This window comes from Gaeumannomyces tritici, assembly GCF_000145635.1.
Source record: "Gaeumannomyces tritici R3-111a-1 unplaced genomic scaffold supercont2.2, whole genome shotgun sequence".
NCBI classification, from domain to species: Eukaryota; Fungi; Ascomycota; class Sordariomycetes; order Magnaporthales; family Magnaporthaceae; genus Gaeumannomyces; species Gaeumannomyces tritici.
Window position 1 is genome coordinate 7088024 of NW_008804546.1, and position 18801 is coordinate 7106824.

Genomic DNA, 18801 nt, shown 5'->3' on the forward strand with positions numbered 1-18801 from the left:
TGCCCTCGTTTCCGAGTGGTCAAGCGGGTGTTCGCTTTTACCCAAAGTTCAATCGGCTCTGGCCCGGATCCAGGGCCGCCGCCTTGGGCCTCCTCGACGAAGAAGAACCCGAAGACGCCGACGCATGTCCGCCCCTTCTGCCCCTGGAACCTCCTCTGGAGGCACCAGCGCGGCCAGCACCTCTGCCGCTGCTACCGGGCGTACGAGGCACCACAGCCTGTTGCCGTCGGGCAAATACGGAAACGCCACGTTGCTCCTCCTCCTCCTGGAGGTCTTCGGCGAGGTGATGATCGAGATGGTCCTGCAGCAGCAGGCCGCCGGTCCGGCCGTCGTCAAACGAGAGGCCGCAGCGAGGGCAGTTGCTTTGATCCCCATCGGCGTCATTCATGGCTGGTATCCGGAGGTCGTTATCATGAGGCCATTGCCTGGCGTCTTCTCGAATGGCTGTAACAACCTGGTCTGGTGATTTCCGGTTTGACGAGATGCGACAGGCCGCTCCTTCTGGTGGGCATGTTTGGCGGCCCGCCTCCTGTGGTACCGTGGGATATGTGTCAGGTGCGTCCTCGCCATGTACCCGTTGGTTTCTGCCGACTTCCTCGATCGGCTCTGCACCGACTGCAGAGTCCCTGTCTGCTGCTGTCCCAGATGAGAGGGAGGATGGCTGTCGGTGCTGGCTGCAGGCGGTCTGGGCGCTCCCTCCCTCGTCGTTTCTAAGGTTGGCGCCAGTGTTCGGCGCACTTCCTTTGGCAAAGAATCGCTGGATGCCGCCATCGTTGACCCTCCGCCGTTTGGCTCCAGGTAATGCCTGGCCGGCGGCAGCATCGGCCCGTGCTCTAGCTGGTGCACTTGCGATGGCGTTCCCTTCACGAGCTGTGGACCTGAGTGCCTGGGCCTCCTCGCCCTTGACCAGAAACCCACCGATTCCCATATTGCCCGTAATACCATCCTCGAACCCTGCCACTTGAAGGCTGAGGTTGTCGCAGGACCAGGCCCTCTCACTACCGGCCTCGGCCACGATTTGGCGCAGCAGAGTCTGTGCGAGCTCATATAGCACTTGCTCGTCCAGGGCCTTGCCTTGCGGGATTTGGCACGAGCGTGAGCGTGTCTGTCCCACATTTCGGTGATGTAGATTCATGGTCCGCGGCCGGCGCTTGTTCTCCAGAACTCCCTCTTCGATAAGGCGGGCAAAGATGTCTGCAGCAAATATTCGCAGCCAGCTAGCCGCCTGCTCAGGCCTGTTGATGCTTGGGCGGAAGGATTTTGCCGATAACATTGACTTGATTTGTGTGCGCGAATTGACAGGCTCACCAGCATCGTCGCCCCGTATTATATGGTAAACCCACGTGCCACTTTCGGCGCCGAGTTTTGCCTTGAGCAACTCAAGGGGAGCGGCAAGCAACTCTGAGACAGAATCGCTACCGAAGGCCTCGACGACCTGTTCGCCGAGCTTGCCACCAAGGTTGCGAATTTTGGTGAACTTGAGATCCGAAAGGAAGTGATGTACCGAACGGTTTCGGATGACTGTTTGTTGATTTGGCTTGCGATGGGCCGAGCCAAGCTTGCTCAACAGCTTGTTGCTAGCGACTCCAGCAGAACACGTGTAGCCTAGGCGTTCACGGACGGCCAGGCGGATGTTGCGGACAATCTCAGAGGCAAGAAGCAGCACGACGTCGTCCCAATCCGGGTCGTCAGTCTCGGCCTCGACCTCATCCAGGTCAACGAGGTTGTCGGACTGCCAGTCTAGGACAGTGGATGAAGGCGGTGGCAGGTTTTCAAATGGGTCCTGCCGCGGAGCGGTTGCCGCGAGCTCAGGGAATCTCTCGAGGAGGACTGTATGCACGTTGGCCGAGAGATCGATAAACACCTCGTCAACGCTCGCCTTTTCAACCTTGCACTGAGTTGGAGGCAGGCACTCCTTGATCAAGGCCAAAATCCTGCGAGACTGCAGCCGGTAGGGGTCCAGCGACACCTTGTCGGTGCCAATGTTTGCGGCAGCATCGTCGCGATACGCCCACTTGTCGTCGCCCTCGCGCCAAGTTGCAACATCTACAACGGCTTCAGCACCTGGACAGCAGGGAGTCTGGGGGTGGCGAAGCCAAGGGGCAGTCGAGACGACCAACTTACGCTGGCAAATCAGCTCCGGGCACAGTTTCCGTGCCTCGTCGATGGGACAGTGGCGATTGATGCCAAACTTCCTCGCTGGGTAGTTGACCGCGATCAACCCTTGCCTTTTTGCTTATTACTGTTTCAGCCAACAGGCAGTTTCCAGACGGCATCGATGGTAAGATCGCCATGGATCAACCGAGGACTACCCAAAAATTGAGAGACAACCACTCGGTCCATTTTGGCCGCAAGGCGACGAGGCAGTGCGGAGGGCGGTGAAGGGATGAAGCAGAAGCAAAGTCACGTACCATTGTTGGACCGCCAATGGTTTGTCCTCAGGGATGCCCAGACGCACGGTTTCGCATTGAGCATAGAAAGCATCAAGGTCAATGTGGGCGATAACGCGGAGTGGGCACGTGACGCTGGAGGCCGCGAGCTGGGACAGGTGGCGGAAGGTGAAGCGCGACTTGGGCAGACCGAGCCGGGCATGGTCACCGGTCTCGGACTGTGGCTCCGGCGACGGGCTTGCAAAGAAGCGCTTCGGGCTCCGCATCTGGCAGGATGGCGTCGCGGACGGGGCTGCGGTGGCGAGTGGCGGCACAGCCTCGCGTCCTGATCAACAGCGGTGGCTGTCTGAAGGTGCTGGACGGGGTGGTGTGGCTTTCCATGCCTCTGACACGGGCGTTGCTGGCAGTGATAATGACGCCCCTTGGTTGGGAATGGGATTTCTACCTCGTGGTGGTGGCTGCGAGCGGGAGATTGGATCACGTCGGTGCGGTGCACGGGAGCAAGGGTCGGAAACCTGAGCCGTACTGTACACAGTACAGGGCAACGGCCGGGGAATAGTAGCCCCCCCTGGTTTCCTTTTTTGGGCTTCTCGGCGTGGGATGGGATGGAAGGGCTGGCTCGGCTGGGCCTGGAGCGGGCAGCAAGCGACCAAACGATCGGGCAAGAAGGCCCAGTGCTAGATCCTGCGTGGGCTGAAAAGGGAGGACAGGACAGGGGGGGCATGGGCCGGGAGGGGCAAGAGCGCAGGGGCCCACTCAAAGCCTCCAATCCAGAGCCCGACAGCCCGGTTCTTGCTTCTGCGCACGGCCCACACGCGTAATATATGCCCACCAGCACCCGCGTCCTTGGGCCAGCAAAATCCTATGATTGGCGACGGACGGCTGACGGAGGTTGGGAAAAGGATCAGGCTACTCACCTGGCAGTAAGGGAGAGCAGAAGAAGCAATTCGTACCGGCGGAAATGTTGTCCAGCCCTCTGGATGACGGCACGACGGCGGCCGGGGAGGGAGGGGAGGCGGCCCTGCGATCATGGAGAGGGCTCTCAGCCAGCCCGATCGATCACATATCGAAAAGCAAGGGAGCAAACAGCCGTCCAGCTGCTGCTCTGCCACGTCTGCCTCCCGTCCGTATCAGCAACCTATTAGCAAATGTGGCTGTTGTCGACTGAAACACGGCCATCTTGCGTCGCCCATCCTTATCTGCCACGCACCCGCACCCAGCGAGACGGGCATCCAACTCGCCAACTCGGGTAGAGCGCGGCGGGACATACAGCCCGCCTCCTGATATGTGCCCCCCACTAATAGACACAAAATGCGACCCCGTGCTTCCCTGGACGGCGACAAGGAAAATAAAAAGCAACTTGCACGTTTCTTGGCTATTTGTCCACCGGACCTTTTTGCCTTCCCGCTCAGGAAGGCGACAAGGCTCGCGGCGAGACAGGCAGCATGCCCCCTCAGAGATTCCTGGAGAGCCAACACGACACCGGTGGCTTGACCCCGTGAGCCATTTGGAATGCAGGCGATGTGCGTCGAGAAGCCGCCCCCTTGGCACCCTAGAGATTAAGTGGCGTAATGCTGTTGGTAACACGGCGCGGCGAATGCATGTCTGAGCTGCCAGCCGCGCAGGGATCCAACGATGCGGTGCGGTGGGTGGTGGTGGGTGGTGGCGGCGTTCGGCTGCCCGTCATCCAACCCTCGCTGGGTGGTGGGTGATGGTTTGGTTCAAGAAAGCAGGCATATCCTCCTCGGGAGGACCTACTGCGCCCGTTGTCCACCCATCTCTCTTCATTCACACCCGCCCGCCCGTCTCCCACACGTCCAACAGAGGAACCTGACCAGCGCCGCCTTCACATGTGTCAGTAGCCCCGCAGACAGATCGATATCTGCAGGTACACTGCTCTGCTCTTGTCCAAACCCTGGACTTGGCCCCATTCCAACGCCCGGTCCTACAAGATCCAAGCCCACTTTGCGGTCTAGGGGTTCCCGCTTCCCTCCGAACCTAAAGCTGTCCCGCCGGCGATTCCACTAGTTCAGCCAGGAAAATGTGCGATTGGGTTGATGTAAGCCGTGGCCCCTGTCTTCGGTCCCGCAACCCGCAACCGCTAGAGCCCCCTGCTAAACTACGTCTGAGAATGCTTGATCTCCCCTCTAGCGCGAGTATCGATGTGGCCACCACAGAGTTGTGGCCGAGAGATGGTGCCAGAAGTACATCAACTCGCGACGGAGGTGCACGCCGAACATCACCGCGAACCACTATCTGTGGCAAACCCTGTGTGGTAGGCCTTTGACCGTCTTCCGCATCCGAGGCCACGTCGGCTCGTCCGCTGACACTAGCCCCGCGCTTGCACGCACCGCGTGGCAATAGGTGAATGCGCAAGAAAACATGCGCCTCCCGTCGCGTGGGAGTACATGATCAAGCGCAAGGGTTCCTCGCAAGTGTAAACCGCGAGGTTCAAGCACCATCGGCGAGAAGGGGCGAGGGATAGAAGGGGAAAAAAGATATAACGAGGAAACAAATGAGGACATACATGAGGGGTTTTTTATTATTATTTACATTTGGCAGGGCTACGGGCGTTGAGGCGTTAGAGGGTGTGCTGTGTAATGACCGGGGACGCTGGAAATCTGTCCTGGAGCAGCACTGGCTGTTTGTCATCTCGTACTTCTTCACCAGACTGTCCGTTTTTTCTCCACAAGCTCGATACAAGAAATCAGGGGGTGGAGGGGCGGAAGCATGGCTTGGGACGGGCATCGACATCTCGCAGCGGGCCCATCTTCCAGTGCAATGGAGACCAATTTGGCCGAGAGGCATTTGCCAACCCACCACTCTCCATCCCCTCGTCCGGACACAGTCGGGAATCCAATCTGACGGATCCAACGGTATTTTCTACGGCGAGATGGGTACCGTTAGCCTCTTCCGGTTCGGTGTCTCGAATAGACATGTCTATTAGGGTTCTGCTCCTCGGTCACCTCTGCCTCGGCTCGGCAGCCCAGGGCGCCGCCGGCCAAGACGCACCACCGCTCGGTGCCGGCCGTGATCCATGGCCGGTTGCGAAGTGAAAGACACTCGGCCGAGAGATGATGTTGCTCTTTGCTCTACCCGTTCATCTCCAGAACCCAAGCCGTCGGTCGGTGGATGATTGCCGTGTGTGTGTGGGGCTGTTCACCCCTCGATCGCTGCCCGCCCAGCCAGCCCTCCATGAGCCAGCTTCCTGGGCCTGCGGTTATTCAAGGAGACTAATATCTTTTCATCTCACAACGCCTCTACCTGCTCTGCCTTTAGCCCTTTTTCGTCTCGTTCTGGCGTCGCATCAAGACCTCGCTTGTGCTGTGCCTCCTCCAATCACACCCGACCCTCTTCACCGGGTAAATGTGCGGGAACGCCAAGTGCAGAAAGATGGAGGGCCGCGGGGGAGGGCAGCCTGCCTGACATGCAAACTGTCAGCAAATGCAGGCGGCACAGCCGCCCTGCAGCCCAACGGCCCGATCTGAGACCTGGGCTCGCAGAGCCGCACGCCTTGAGGTTGCAGTCCTGCCCCCGCTGCCGCTTCCCTAACAAGCCCCAGGATCCTTAACAGGTTTTCTGCGCTTTTCGTCGTCCCGCCTTCGCACCAACCCAGTCGTACAAGCAACAGGACTGTGAGATGGCTAGCCAACGTCTTGGGTACCAATCAAGGGCGTGATCGAAAGCTGTCAAGTCTTGTGCATTTGAGAGCTTTTGCCCCGTCCTCGGGCATGCCGATAGGAGTGGGAATGGAGTTGCCTCGTGCTTCCTAGGTCTTGGCGTCACGGTTAAGGGGAGCATTTGTTGGCGGTTTGGCACAAATCTTGACCGCCCACCTCTTCTTTCCACCAGCAGAGCCAGTAACTTGCCCATTCTGTCCGGGCGAGCCCCGGGGCAGCAAAGGAAATCGATGGAGCGACACTGCCCCGCGCCTGACAAGTAAGGGTTGAGTATTGCACTCGCGCCGGTGTATGGTAACATGAAAGGCGTAGCATTGGGAATGACGACGGATAGGGGATATCATACTCTCCCAGAGCCGCCGTTGTCACCTATGACGCACCAGATGCCTCTAGGGAGTGGCTTAGGAAGATGGTGGATTAGCACTTTGAGGGCCCGGTGGGCGGCGTGGGTGATTTACATGCTGCGCTGCCGCGATGCCAACCTCGGGGTATCAAGATCAAGGGGATACACACCACTATCGGCCCCAGACGAGGCCAAGGAGGCCAGGTTTGGATATGACAAGAACAGGGAAGGAAGTATATAGGAGAAGCGACGCCGGGGCCCCGTCAACAGACGTTCGAGGTGCTCGGCAGGTACAGTACGGGAAGGCTGCGGCGCCATATCGGCGGGACGCAAGGGGAGGGGTTGCAGACGGGGGATGACGGCTCCACCAGCTCGCAGCACGGCACTCCCGCAGAGTGCCTCCTCATGGCCAGTCCCCTGAAATAGATGCGACGTAAGCAATAAAAGCAGGCCGAGGGCTGGGTCTCGTTGAATCCAGCCCAATAAGTACACTCCGAGAAGGGTTTGGTTAGTCATTTTGTGCGCCAATATGGGACTTTTCCACGAGCGTTCCATTGAAAGCGTTCCAACCCATCCACCTCCGTCACGCCATGGATCCTCGGGCATCCGCAGCAAAGCTTCTGCCGCCGAGGGAAGCGGGTGTAGAAGGCGTCTGTGGATGGCCGCGAATGATCCCGCTTCGGTCCATTGTCCGCCAACGAGAGGAGCCGCCATGACGCGCGCGTCCCACATATCCATCCTATTCTACGGATTCCGTCTCTTCGGTGCCCTCCTATCTCCTTCATGAGCCCGGCGCAACCTGCCCAGCCACCCACGCTAGATGGAGCAGGAGATCTAACGATGTGACGCTTACTTCCCACGAGGCGCTAGACCCGCCGGGCATAACCTGCAGGAACGTTTGGGCCCGGGAGCGCGTGTGAGAAGTCCCTAGGAACCTGTTCTCCCTATGGAGCTAGACGCCCGCCCACACCCCCTCATCCGACTCACCGGAGGGATCAGATCTAGGACAGCCCTGCCGCGCTCCGTGTGCCATCATGCACCCGGGTGGGTGGTACCAACCCTCCCTCCTGGCCCGGCGTCCCACGCGCGCTGCCCGCCAAGCGACGAAACGGTGTGGGCTAGGGCGTCCGTCCGGGCAGAGATGTGCGTCACGGCCTCGGCTCTCCTCGGCCACCCCACACCTCCCATCTCCAGAAACCGGCCTGATCCCACCCGTCGCTGCGGGTACCGATGGCGACCCATGAAGGGCGCCCTCGTCGAGTTTCGCTACCATACCCCTCCCATTGGCCCGCGAACGGCGTGGCGCCCGCTCATGCCGAGGCTGAGCCGCCCGGAAGTCTTCTAGAAGTCCGAGGCCCCCTCCCCTGGCGCCTGCAGGACGTATACTCCCCGTGATTGCGCTCTCCCCATCTGGGATCAGTGTGGCCGAGGTCCTTCCTCTTTGGGGCGGCGGTGGACTTGCTGACTGGCCGTGGAACGGCCGGGTTGGTGGTTAGCATCTATCTTCCAGAAGATTTCGTGACAAAAGTCCTGCCCGTGTTGCCCCTGAGGACTTGAAGGACTTTGCACTCCTTGTAGCGACAACCCTAGCCCCTGAAAAGGGAGTGGGCACGTGGGGCGCACGAATGTATCGACTCCCACCGGCGGGCAACGCGGCCAGCTCCGCCGGACTAACATTCTATCCCATATCATTGACCAGCGTGCCCCATCCTGGGTTTCGAGGTGTGTCATGGGCCTCGGTGCGTGGAGGCTCAGTTGCAGGATGTAGCAGGAGCCTCCATGACACTCGGGGACGGTACGTAAATACTCGGGCGGCCATTGTTCACCCAAAAAGATTAGGATGCCCGGTCATCGTCGAGCGGTGCTGTATAAAGACCGACAATGTCCACGACTGCTTCTTGTCCTCGAGTTCTAGCGCAGCATCCGACGCAAGCCAGAACCACCAGCATCAAGCCGTTCAAGAAGCCACAAGAATCCAAAAACCGTGCACCTTGGTCACACCTCTTACAAGATCAAGACGCATATCGAAAAATCACAAAAATCACAAAAATCAGAAAAAGATGTGAGAAAGCGTATTGGCCGAAGACGGCTTTGTCTAAAGGAGCTCAGATGCCAAATCCAAAAAGAATGCATGGCTGACCATATTTCATGTATGAACAGGTCAGAACGACCCCCGAATTACCGACCCGGTTCGTGGCAGTGCTGCGCCTGCAAATACGTCAATATCCCCGAGCTGGATGAGTGCGCGATATGCTGTGCTGAAGGGCGAAGGCACTTCAAGTGCATCAACTGCACGGCTCTCCAATAGAAGGGACATGGATAGCACCTAGCTGGCTACTCAACACCAACATCCAAGTGCCCTCTTGGCTGCCTACCTTTCGGCAAACATCTCTTTTCTTTTGGAAACGGCTACATTGCCACATAGCTTAGCTATTTTACCACAAAATAATCTAGGCTCGCTGTATGTGCGTTTCTCTTGAATGCATGCCGCGCACTGCTGTAGTGTCCTCGAGGGGGCGGCAGTTAAGCAGGTCCCGGGCTGCCCGGCATGAAGATGGCCGGCACTCCGGACATGCGGCTCCTTCTGCTTTCATCCCGCTTCAAGCCTCCCCGCCTCCCGCTCCCTCGCATGGGCGGCTCCCGGCCGTGTCCAGTAAGTCGCTCAAGCATCAAAGGTCGAATAACCCAAAGCCAGCAGGGATCCAGCACAAAGGTAAAATGCCGGCTCGTGCCGCTCCGACGGCGAAAAAGTCTGCCGCGCTGGTTACTCCCTTGCATCCTTTCCCAGGTGCTTGGAGTACCTCCTGGGCGACGCCACACGATCCCTCGCCTGTAACCACTCCTCGCCTTCAGTCTTTTTCTCCGGACTCTAGTTATAATGTGCAACGCGGGCGTGGGCTCTTCAAAGAAGCTCTAGTTGGCCGCGAAAAGACGCAAACCTTGGACTAGCTAAAAGGTCTAGACGACGGGCTGCCTGAAAGCGCGATTACCCGACAGGAGGAGGTTGACAAATGGGATAGTATGAGACTTCGCGCGGTTGAGAGGCTTTCCCGGGCAGTTGCCAAGTCGGAGGGCGTGGATGTTTGCGAGGATGGGAAATGGGATACTCTCAGACGGCAAACTTTGGCCAAGATACGCCAGAAGATCGAGGCACAGATTAACAAACACCCCTGATTGTAAAAGCATATAGACTAGAATGAAAAGGATGGATTCGAAGCCCAGTTCTGCCTGGTCTCTCCGTTTATGGTCGGACACATTTTTGTAATCCCAGCGAGTTTATTACGCCGTCTTGACATGACTTGGACGGTGCCGCCGCGGTGGTGTGGCAGTTGGGCTTTCCCGAGGGGTCCAGACGCCAGGTTGCTTGAGCAGGCCTCGGCCGAGGACAGGGGTGCCAAAAAGGACTAGGCTGTAATGACCGCTCGGGTGGCATGGCCCCTCCTTCTTGACCACTTCCACAAGCATTTAGGACAGACTTCCGAACCCTCCCTTTGGTTGCTTTCTGCTCGATGTTCTTCAGCCATGGACTGACCGCTTGTAATTGGCAGCGTTCCCCAACGCAGTCAGCCAGGCGGTGCCCACGGCATCAATAAAGCCGCGGTAGGCCAAGCTCGTTTTGACACTTAGTTCGATCTAGGATTCGACGAGCAGCATGATGAAGACTAAGCGGAACGGCTCGCGGCCTCGCTTCTGTGAACTCATTACTAATCCCGTCTTTCCACAACTTCCAGCTCTTTCGGGCCGGGGCCGTCAGGGCCTCGCCAACGCGAACGCACCCAGCAGCAGCTGCGACGGACCGAGAAGACAGCCGCGTCCAGCTCTCTACAAAAACCCCGCGGCGCCGAGGCCGCCCGCGGAAGCATGTTAGTAAAGCCCACCACCATTCTCCCCTATTGATCTTGTCTCGCTCAAGGCTGGCTGACGCTTGCAATGCTCAACTTATCTACAGCCACTACCGACGACGACATCGACGCCCCCGCGCACGCCCTGCCGAAGAGGTACTGGATTGAGATCTCCTGCCTCGACCCTAGCCAAGCGCCCCCAGGCCGGCACGCGCAAGCACATCGGCAACACAGCAAGCATTTTCCGACGAAAGACCCAGCTGCTGCTACCTGCTGAAGCTGACCATCTTTGTTTACGGCTGCAGCCCGTCAACAAACTTCTGTTCCCGGAACCAACAGCCCGTCGGTCTACGAGATTGCCTTTTGAGAACGAGGAAGAGGACGACTTTGTGCCGTCCGAGGATAACGCGGACCCCTCGGGCCATGACTCCACGCACAAGAGGCGCCGGCTAAGCCATCGTGACGCCAGTAGCCCTCCTTCGACGCCCAAGTCATCATCCATCGCCAGACGAAGTCTTGGGCAAACGATTATCTTTTCCCCCCACGATCCGAACGCAAGAACCATCGGAAATATCGAACCGGACCGGAGTATGATCAAACAGCTTCTCGAGCTGCTCGAGGCCAAGGTCAAGCTTAACGAGCAGGGCAGACAAGACAAGCTGGCTGCCTGGGTGGGGGGGCGGGCGAGCCGCCAAACGAGGCGGCGACCAAGCTTGTCGTTCGCCCAATGAGTCCCCTCCCGGGCTTTCTGGGGCAGGACGAGTATGATAGGCTCGTCTTCAACGCGGCCCTTTCCTTTTTTCCTATGGCATTGCAACGTCTTCGCTTGTCACTAATCCTCGCCTCGGGCGCCAGCCGGGTTGGCGACGTCAAGTGGGTGTGCCTCCACGAGCACTATCTCCACCTCTGTCGCAGACACAGAGACGCAATGTTCAAAAGCACCTTGGTAAGTCTGCACCTTCTCCGACCCGGCAGTGTCTCTACGACTGCCTGGCCAACGCAATTTCTAACACGTTTTTGTCCACCAGTTATTTGCATTCGATCCTCTTCACCGCTATCCCAGGTTGGCACAACTCTGCATGGGCGAGGCAGTCGACGACAAAAACGAGCTCTAAAAGCTTTTGATGCAACAGCTCGACGAAAAAACGTTTGGCCAGGTCTTCCCCCACGTCCGAAATGTCATCGATTATCCACGCACTGTTGCCAGGAATGGCCAGGGCAAATACTTTGGCGAGGTTATGTTTTGCTCGCTGATAAAGATGCAGCTTGGCGTGTTCGTCCAAGAGCTACCCCTAAACCGGGAAGCCGTCAACGGCCCGAGCCCGCTGAGCCCCGCGGACAGCAGAGAGCGATGGAAGGTCCGACAAGGCGGTCCGAAACAAAGCAGAGGCGGATTCCGTCGGGCGGGCTTGTCTGGATTGCTCCCAAGACGTCACCGCCGACTCTTTCGAGTGCTGCGAGCCCGGCGACCGTCGACCCACGGCTCCACAAGCCAAGGTCCCCGCCGCAGTCGACCTTGTCTCTGCTAGCAAGAGCGCCTTGGTAGTAAGTGGCATCCAGACGTCGAGCTTGCCTTGCTATGGATTAGCCCAAGCTCCACCATACTGACTGCACTAGGTCTTTAGATTGGTGTTAAACCCCTTACGCCCGAGGGGGTGCCGAACGGGGGGCATTTGCAAGAGCGCGTGGCCGACAACCGCAGAGCAAGCCTTGATTCTTTCGACGACATTCTGTGGTAGCTTACAAAACGGGAGGGAAGCATAAATTGGGGGCGATTCCGTTGCACGATTTCCATTGGCAAATAATCTAATGACGCTTGTTCCTTGTGCACCAGTCCCGTGTCCCTATTTCGTTCGCGAGGTGTGACAATGGCGCTCACTCCCTGAGCCAGCCATAGTAATCCTCATAGAGCTTCTGCATTCCAAAACCAGAATCCTTCGCCTCTGACCGCAGTTTGGCTCGCTCCTTCCTCCTTTCTTCTTTTGCGTTTTTCTTCCTCTCTTTTTGCCACTTTTCTACCATCATTTGGTTTTGCATCTCGTATTTGTCTAGGATCACCTCGCTGGTAACCCGTGAATCAAACACAGTGAGCACCTCACCCAGGGCTTGAATGGTCGAATAAGGCTTGTCGAGCAGCCGGCATTTGAGAGACGGAGGCGACGAGTCCAGCTCCACATACTTGTGCCAGAACGGGAGCGCCGGAACGGTCCCGTCGAAGAATCCTCGGGCCCTTGAACGTGTAGAGTCGGTCGCCGAAAAACCAGCGCGGTCGAGGGCGGCACGCAGTTCGGAAAGCCTGGTGCAGGGGGCTTCTGCTTGCTCATGGGCGGCTGCGACATGCTTCAATACGTGCTCGAAGTAGGGCAGGTAAATGTCGCCTACGATCGTAAAGAAATTCGTGCTGGTGGAATCCATGCCGAGGAGCTTGTTTACAAGACTGCTCCCAGTGTAAATATATGGTTAGCGACCATGGCGAAGTTCCGAAGTGATAGGGATCAAAAGCCAAAAAACTTACTTGGTGCTTTTCGGGGATCCGTACTTCTTCTGCCACCAGTCGGTATACCCATCGACGATGTAAGGTAGGCCATAGGCTAGGATTCCCAGATTTTCTCGAACAGAGGCGAGCTTTTTCAAAAGCGCGTCGCAAGTTCGCGCTACATCGCTAATAGTATCGGCCAAATGATGTCCAATTTCGTCGAGATCCTGATCCGGTGCCGGGCGGCAGGGGCCGTTTCGGAAGTGCCTGTATACATGTTCATCCAGACCTTCGGGTATGTGGCCGCCGTCCAGATGGTCCTGTAAGTCCCGCATCTTTTGCTGGTTCTGCTCGATTCTGGGCCTGAGTTGTTCCAGCCACCACCGAGGAGACCACATGTGACTATTCTCTTCCTCGTCTGGGAAGACCAAGTCCCTTTCAAGATTGGTGATGGCATCACAGCATTGACGTACGAGTGCCTCCAAGTCTGGCCTCTGGCTATTCTCGTCCCAGGTTTCGCGGCGCAGATCATAATTGAGCTCGGTTAAAGGGTGCTCCGTGTGGTGCAGCAACTTTTGCGCCAAAGCCCTGTTTTCCAGCGCAATGTTCATGTCGGGGATGGTGAAAGGATTGAGCAACGGCACAAGGATGTGGATGAGCGCGATTGATGAATTGTGCAGATACTCGGCGGCAGGGAGGATGCAGTTGGCGTCTTCGAGCTCAGGTTTGATGGTGTAAGCCCAGCACCTCCAAAGGAGGAGCAGGAGCAGAGAGAGTAGCCACGCCTCCCAAGGCACAGAGCAGAAAAGGAAGCGCAGCCCATCGACCAGATAGTTCCCGGTGCTGGTTTTGGTGAGGTGCGGGACCGCGTGGAGGTCGCCTAGGTGGACAACAAGCTCGCCCTCGCGCCAGACGGATATCTCGGCGGCAGTCGAGCCGGCTTCCGAGTCGGCCTCCGAGTCGCCCGAGTCATCGCAGAGCATACGGGGCTGGAATCGGAGCTCGGTAGGACAGGAAGATCCTCGAGCAAGCTTTGTGTTCCAGCGATAGACAGTCGTGGGCAAGTCGTCGCCAAAAACGATAGATGTCGAGGACTCGTCTGTTTGGGGAGGGCATGCTGTGTTGTCATCTGCCTCGTCGTTGGTGGAAGTCTCGTCGCTGGTGGAAACCTCGCCGTCGTCCGGAGCCGGGGAAGGAGGGGAGCCGGCGTCCTGGGCTGTGCCTTGGGCAGCGGCGCGCCCGCGGTTCCGAGACCTGAGATTGTACATCAGGGAAATACGTCGAATTAGGGCTGATCTGGTTGGGATTAGGCTGGCAGTCTGGCGTCCGGCACCATATATCGTCAGTAACAAGGAAACCTCAAGCCAGGGATGGTACTGTTATGAACTCGGCAAGCTTTACGTGCACCTGGCACGCTTTACACGTACTCGGCAAGCTTTGCTTATGCCCGGCAGGCTTCACGTCTACTCGATGCTCTCAACGTGGCGGCAGGATGGCGGCTGGCCCTTGTTAAGAGCTCGCTAGTGGAAGAAAGGGGGTTGCACTTTCTTGCTGGCGTTTTTCGGGCAGGCATGCACAACCACCTAAGAGAATGGCCGTTTGCAGGTATTGGAAAGGCACAAGGTGGAAAAGGCGAGGGAGATTTCGCGGGGCCGCCGGGACAAGTGCCAAGGGGCTGGCCGCATCGCTGCTGTTTTCAGGGAGCAAACAAACGCGCCAAACACACCCGTTTTCGTCCGTGCCGCCGCACTGCTAAGCCATGCGGATTTTCTGCTCGGCTCTGCGGCCGGCTTCTCAAGGACGCACTAACAGCGTGCTCGAATGCCTGCGGCCAGCGCAGGCTGCATATCATTCCTAGCCCGCCTGAGCTGTTCACCCAAAGGTCGTGCCAGCCTCCTGGCTGCAGCTGGCCCCGCACGGAAATTAAGCAAATCCAGGCTGGGCCGTTGCCTGTTGCGTGCTATCGGTCCTGTGCAAGCCGCCGCTTGCAGCCGCCCCTTCTAGTCTCAGCATTTTGCTCGAAAGGTGATAACATGTCACAGCACCAGGGTTTGGGGCTTTTGGTTCTCGTCTTTTTGGCGGTGAACATAACAACGGTTTAAGGATCCCTTTCGGTAGGCGGTCGCACGGCAGGCTCTACTGCTCGTCGCGTATTCAAACATTTGGGCATGTCAATGGTTTTCCTGGCAAGCCCCCTGCTGCGCGCGTAAGATGCGCACCTTGCCCCGCTGTGCGCCGCTGGCTTGCTAAGCCCAGCAAATCCGGCACCAGGCCTGAGAGGCACTGGAATGTCAAATGCATGGAGGCCGTGGGGGCCAGGGATGACGGCTGGAATGACATGACCGGCAATTCCGTCGTCACATTCCAGACACTCGGAAATGAGAAATAACCGGGCAGCTTTTTCGTGGCCCCAATGGTACCTAGCGAGGACATGCTCGGGACGAGGCCGGGTATTACAACGACGAGGGCATGGCGAAGAAAGTGGTGCAACAGAGGATGATTGCGGTAGTGGTGCGAGGCCTGGAGGAGGCACAGCCAGGAGCCGTGGGCACGTGAGCCTCTGGGTGCCTTGACACCGGGGCAAAATACGTCCAGGCCTAGGCACGACGGGATACTCCGAAAGCGGCCGGCTCATTGGCGGCCTTCTTTATTCTCTGAAAGCAGCCTGGCAGCGCGATTCGGCAAGCCCGACTTGCCGCACCCCCGGCAGGGAGGACAAGGGAGGCTTGAAAAGTCACGTGCAAAGCCCATCGCCCTACCTACATACCTCCCGCGTTTTCCACGCAAACGCTCAATCGAAATCACCTCTCTCTGCAAATACCCAAACTTTACTGGTTATCATTTCAACGCCCGGCTGTTTCGAGCTGTGTGAGAATCCATTCCCTTGAGCCCACTGCCCCTGGCTAGCCCCATCCGCGGCCTGTCGTTTGTCCAGCCTGGATATATCACGCGGGCTTCTCAGTCCCAGCGTCTTTATCTGCATGCCTTAGCTAACGTTAGAAAAGGACACAGGATCGCTTGCGCAGCAGTGCCATGCCACCCGACAAAAAACGCGCGCCGGCGCCGGCAACCACACCGAGCTCTCCAAGTGTGGCAGTTGGGCCTCGTCAGGCCCGCAGCGCCAAAAAGGCCGCTGACTCTCCTGGGCCGAGTCCCATCGATGCCCGTCCCGCCGGCAGCCAGGCAGCAGCAAACAGCGACATCATTACCATCTGGGTCGTAAACGACCAGGAGATTATCAAAAGTGTCAACGTCCACCGAGACTTTGCCCTTCAGAATCTAATCGAACCCTTCTGCCGCGCCGTCAACCGCAAAGAGGGCGGCATGTGGCTGCTCTTCAAGGGAACGCCCATCCCTTTGCAGGCCACTCCTCGCAAGGCAGGTTTTCCAGTTCAGCTTTCCCGCCCATTAGCCGTTTGTTTTTCTTTGCTAATGTTTTGTTGTATACGGTTCGCAGCTTGCAATGAGCAACGGGGAGGCGTTAAGGATGACAAGGCTGCGCGGCTTCCACTTTTACTACTTCGTCGCCAAACTTTGCTTGGACTTGCTGATGCTGGTCGTTATGTACTTGTTTTGTACTGCGCATTGGAATGTGCTGCTCTCTCCCTCTGGTGACCTTCCAGACCCCGAGCTGCCGGTGGTTAGGCTGGCGGTTTGGTGCAAAGTCCAACTGCTGCGGCTGGTCATGTGAGCATCTGGACGTCATCTGCTTTTTTCTTTTTCTTAGCCTTGGCTTTTGGCCCATAGGTAGCAGCGGGAAACCCAAGTACTTGTTCTGTCGTCGACATGTCCATGCATGTAGGGCCCCGTCGCCACCACTTGCCCCACGCGCCCCGAGTGAGAAGTGGCCTTAACCGGCTGTTCCAATAACTCTAACTTAACGTTGTCGCCGGTTAGTGCGGGAAACCAGGACGTGTCGCTGTCCGGAATCCCCTCCATCGTGGCCACCAAAAGTGTGGGCGATTTTTACCTATAAAGTGTATCATACGCCCTCTGCATGCCTTTACCATTGCATCTTTCTCTTTGTCCACCTTTTTTACGTTCGTTTTTATCTAACAGCCAGGTCTTCGCTACAGCCGCCTCGCCAACAATCCAGCCTTTATCGTTCAGGACACAGACCTGCAATCTGATATAGCAAGGGCCATTAACAAGGTGCAGCGCGACAACAAAGACCAGGAAGCCCGAGCCTCGACAAAAATAAGGGCGGAGCTTCTGCACTTGCCGGTTGAGAACTGCCATATCCCCTCATTGGCTGCTTGCCGGCCAGCCCCGTCGCTCGAGTCCAAAATGGAGAGCAGAAAAGCGAAACTTGGGCAGGAAGTACCATCCGGACCACTGTCCTCGACGTGAGGAATGTTGAATGTGTGCACGAGCTCCGTCCGTAATGCATACTCGTCCACGCTTGGAAGAGGCGGCCAACTCCCGAAACCGCTTCGCCACAGCGCCTCCAGAGGACGGACGGGACAAGTCGTGGCAGTCTCCGATGCGAACTATTGCCGAGGTGGAAAGCCCAAAGCTCGTAGCCAGACCGAAAGCGAGATCCGGCACCCCTTTGTTTTGGCCATGGCAGGACTTTGAGCGCAAGAGCGTCCTCTTCGCCCTGGCTACCAGCGAGGTCCTCATTGTCAACATTTGAGAGCACCAGGTCGGCCTATACCAGGGCGCAAACATGGGCCTGCTCAAAACGGTGTTCGGGGTCAACCTGCAGCTGTTCCCCAAGGACAAGGCCTCGGCCCCGCGCTCGCTGCTCTTCCACGTCATCCGCGACCACATCGGCAACACGCCACCCCTTTGCGCTGCGCTCAGCAGCAGCTGGAAGTAGAAACTAGGCAGCGCCTCCAGAAAGAAGCAAGGATGCGCTTGCACTGCCCGTGCTTGCGCTACCGCCTTCCTTGAGGTTGGTCCAGGGGGCTGTTGCTGCTGCCGTCTGGAGCGGTTTAGCGATGTATGTGGAGGTGGCTGGTGCTGTTGTGGGCTGCTGACCTAGTCGCTGTAGCAAAAACAAAATGGAATTTGAATACCCAGTCTACAAACAGTCCACCCCTTAACAATGCTATAGGACCTGACAGCCGCCATAGCTGTCCTCCTTGCGGCTACTTTGGGTTAAGTTTTGTTTTGGAAGCTGGGGCTCGATTGCCCTCCTTGATGATGTGGTGTGTGGCCGGCGCAGGGCCGTCTCAACAGCTTCAAACTTGCAGGATCCACTCCAATGCCCTGTTCCTGGCACCAGGCGTAGCTGGCATATCACACCAATTGGACCTCCTAGTGCTTGCTGCAAGCACCGCCACCATTTGGGTTAATGTTATCGGGCGTTCAGAGAGCGGCGGGCGATTCAGCCAACCCAGCAGGGGGAACCGACAACAGTTGGGTTGCCGCTTCCGCCTACCGACAAGACCCTATAAGCAGCGGGCCAGCTACCTGGCTTTCTATGGCGGAATTTGTAATAATAGTTTCCGTAGCAGCCAAGGAAATGGAGAAAATCTGCCTACCCCCTGGCTGCCGAAGCGCCAATCGCTGCGGGAAAATGGACAGCCGGCCAGCTAGCACGCACTGCGGGCACTCATTCGATCGGAATGGCTCCGCGCACTCCAGGCTCCACATTCCTTTTTAAGAAGGAGACTTGGATATAATTGGCTCGCTTTTCCCCACTCTAAAATACAACGCAGAGGCTCCCGGGCAGGGGCGCAGCTGGACCAGCTAGTGGGCTGGCTGACTTTTGATCCTTCACCCGCGGATACGCCACTAGCTCCCGTCCAAGGACAGCTGCACCGTAACCGGGACGTTTGCTCCGGCATCCTCTCTGCTTTGGGGTCCACATCTGGCCCGGCTTGGGGCTGGGCCGCACGGAAGGCCTCATTTCTGGTATCCGGTATGCCTTTCCCACCAGTCTTACCGCAAAATCCGCGGCTTACATCCGAAGAGCCAGACGACCAAAGTAGGAACCTAGTCAAATGCTGATGACGCGGCGCCAGTGTCTTGATTTTTGACATGTTTGCACGGTGTAATGTCTGGAATGCGCCTAGCCCGCTTCCCCCTCCTCCTCCTCCTCCTCCTCCTCCTCCTCCTCCTC

At 57.8% G+C, this 18801-nt stretch overlaps 6 protein-coding genes across 6 annotated transcripts; 3 read left to right on the forward strand and 3 right to left on the reverse strand.

Annotated features, from left to right (window-relative positions):
• Positions 1–2666, reverse strand: GGTG_04942 (sister chromatid cohesion protein Eso1). The gene is made up of 3 exons (XM_009222740.1): positions 2412–2666; positions 2125–2228; positions 1–2046 (listed from the first exon to the last, which is right to left on the reverse strand). The coding sequence occupies exons 1-3, from the start codon at positions 2654–2656 to the stop codon at positions 38–40; spliced, it is 2358 nt and encodes a 785-aa protein (XP_009221004.1). The 5' UTR covers positions 2657–2666; the 3' UTR covers positions 1–37.
• A 2660-nt stretch (positions 2667–5326) lies between these two features.
• On the forward strand, positions 5327–6155 carry GGTG_04943 (hypothetical protein; the record flags this gene model as incomplete). Its single annotated transcript, XM_009222741.1, has 3 exons — positions 5327–5442; positions 5501–5535; positions 5670–6155. 3 exons carry the CDS (start codon positions 5327–5329, stop codon positions 5876–5878), a joined length of 360 nt encoding a protein of 119 aa, XP_009221005.1. The 3' UTR covers positions 5879–6155.
• A 2210-nt stretch (positions 6156–8365) lies between these two features.
• Positions 8366–12141, forward strand: GGTG_04944 (hypothetical protein). The gene is made up of 10 exons (XM_009222742.1): positions 8366–8475; positions 8574–8693; positions 8868–8874; positions 9019–9066; positions 10145–10280; positions 10363–10488; positions 10561–10926; positions 11013–11201; positions 11284–11800; positions 11873–12141. The coding sequence occupies exons 2-9, from the start codon at positions 8651–8653 to the stop codon at positions 11368–11370; spliced, it is 1002 nt and encodes a 333-aa protein (XP_009221006.1). The 5' UTR covers positions 8366–8475; positions 8574–8650; the 3' UTR covers positions 11371–11800; positions 11873–12141.
• On the reverse strand, positions 12131–13999 carry GGTG_04945 (hypothetical protein; the record flags this gene model as incomplete). The annotated part of the gene is made up of 2 exons (XM_009222743.1): positions 12131–12692; positions 12771–13999. The coding sequence occupies 2 exons, from the start codon at positions 13997–13999 to the stop codon at positions 12131–12133; spliced, it is 1791 nt and encodes a 596-aa protein (XP_009221007.1).
• Positions 14000–15200: 1201 nt separating this feature from the next.
• Positions 15201–16422, forward strand: GGTG_04946 (hypothetical protein; the record flags this gene model as incomplete). Its single annotated transcript, XM_009222744.1, has 3 exons — positions 15201–15275; positions 15744–16109; positions 16189–16422. 3 exons carry the CDS (start codon positions 15201–15203, stop codon positions 16420–16422), a joined length of 675 nt encoding a protein of 224 aa, XP_009221008.1.
• Positions 16423–16976: 554 nt separating this feature from the next.
• On the reverse strand, positions 16977–17807 carry GGTG_04947 (hypothetical protein; the record flags this gene model as incomplete). Its single annotated transcript, XM_009222745.1, has 2 exons — positions 16977–17714; positions 17766–17807. The coding sequence occupies 2 exons, from the start codon at positions 17805–17807 to the stop codon at positions 16977–16979; spliced, it is 780 nt and encodes a 259-aa protein (XP_009221009.1).
• Between the last annotated feature and the right edge of the window lie 994 nt (positions 17808–18801).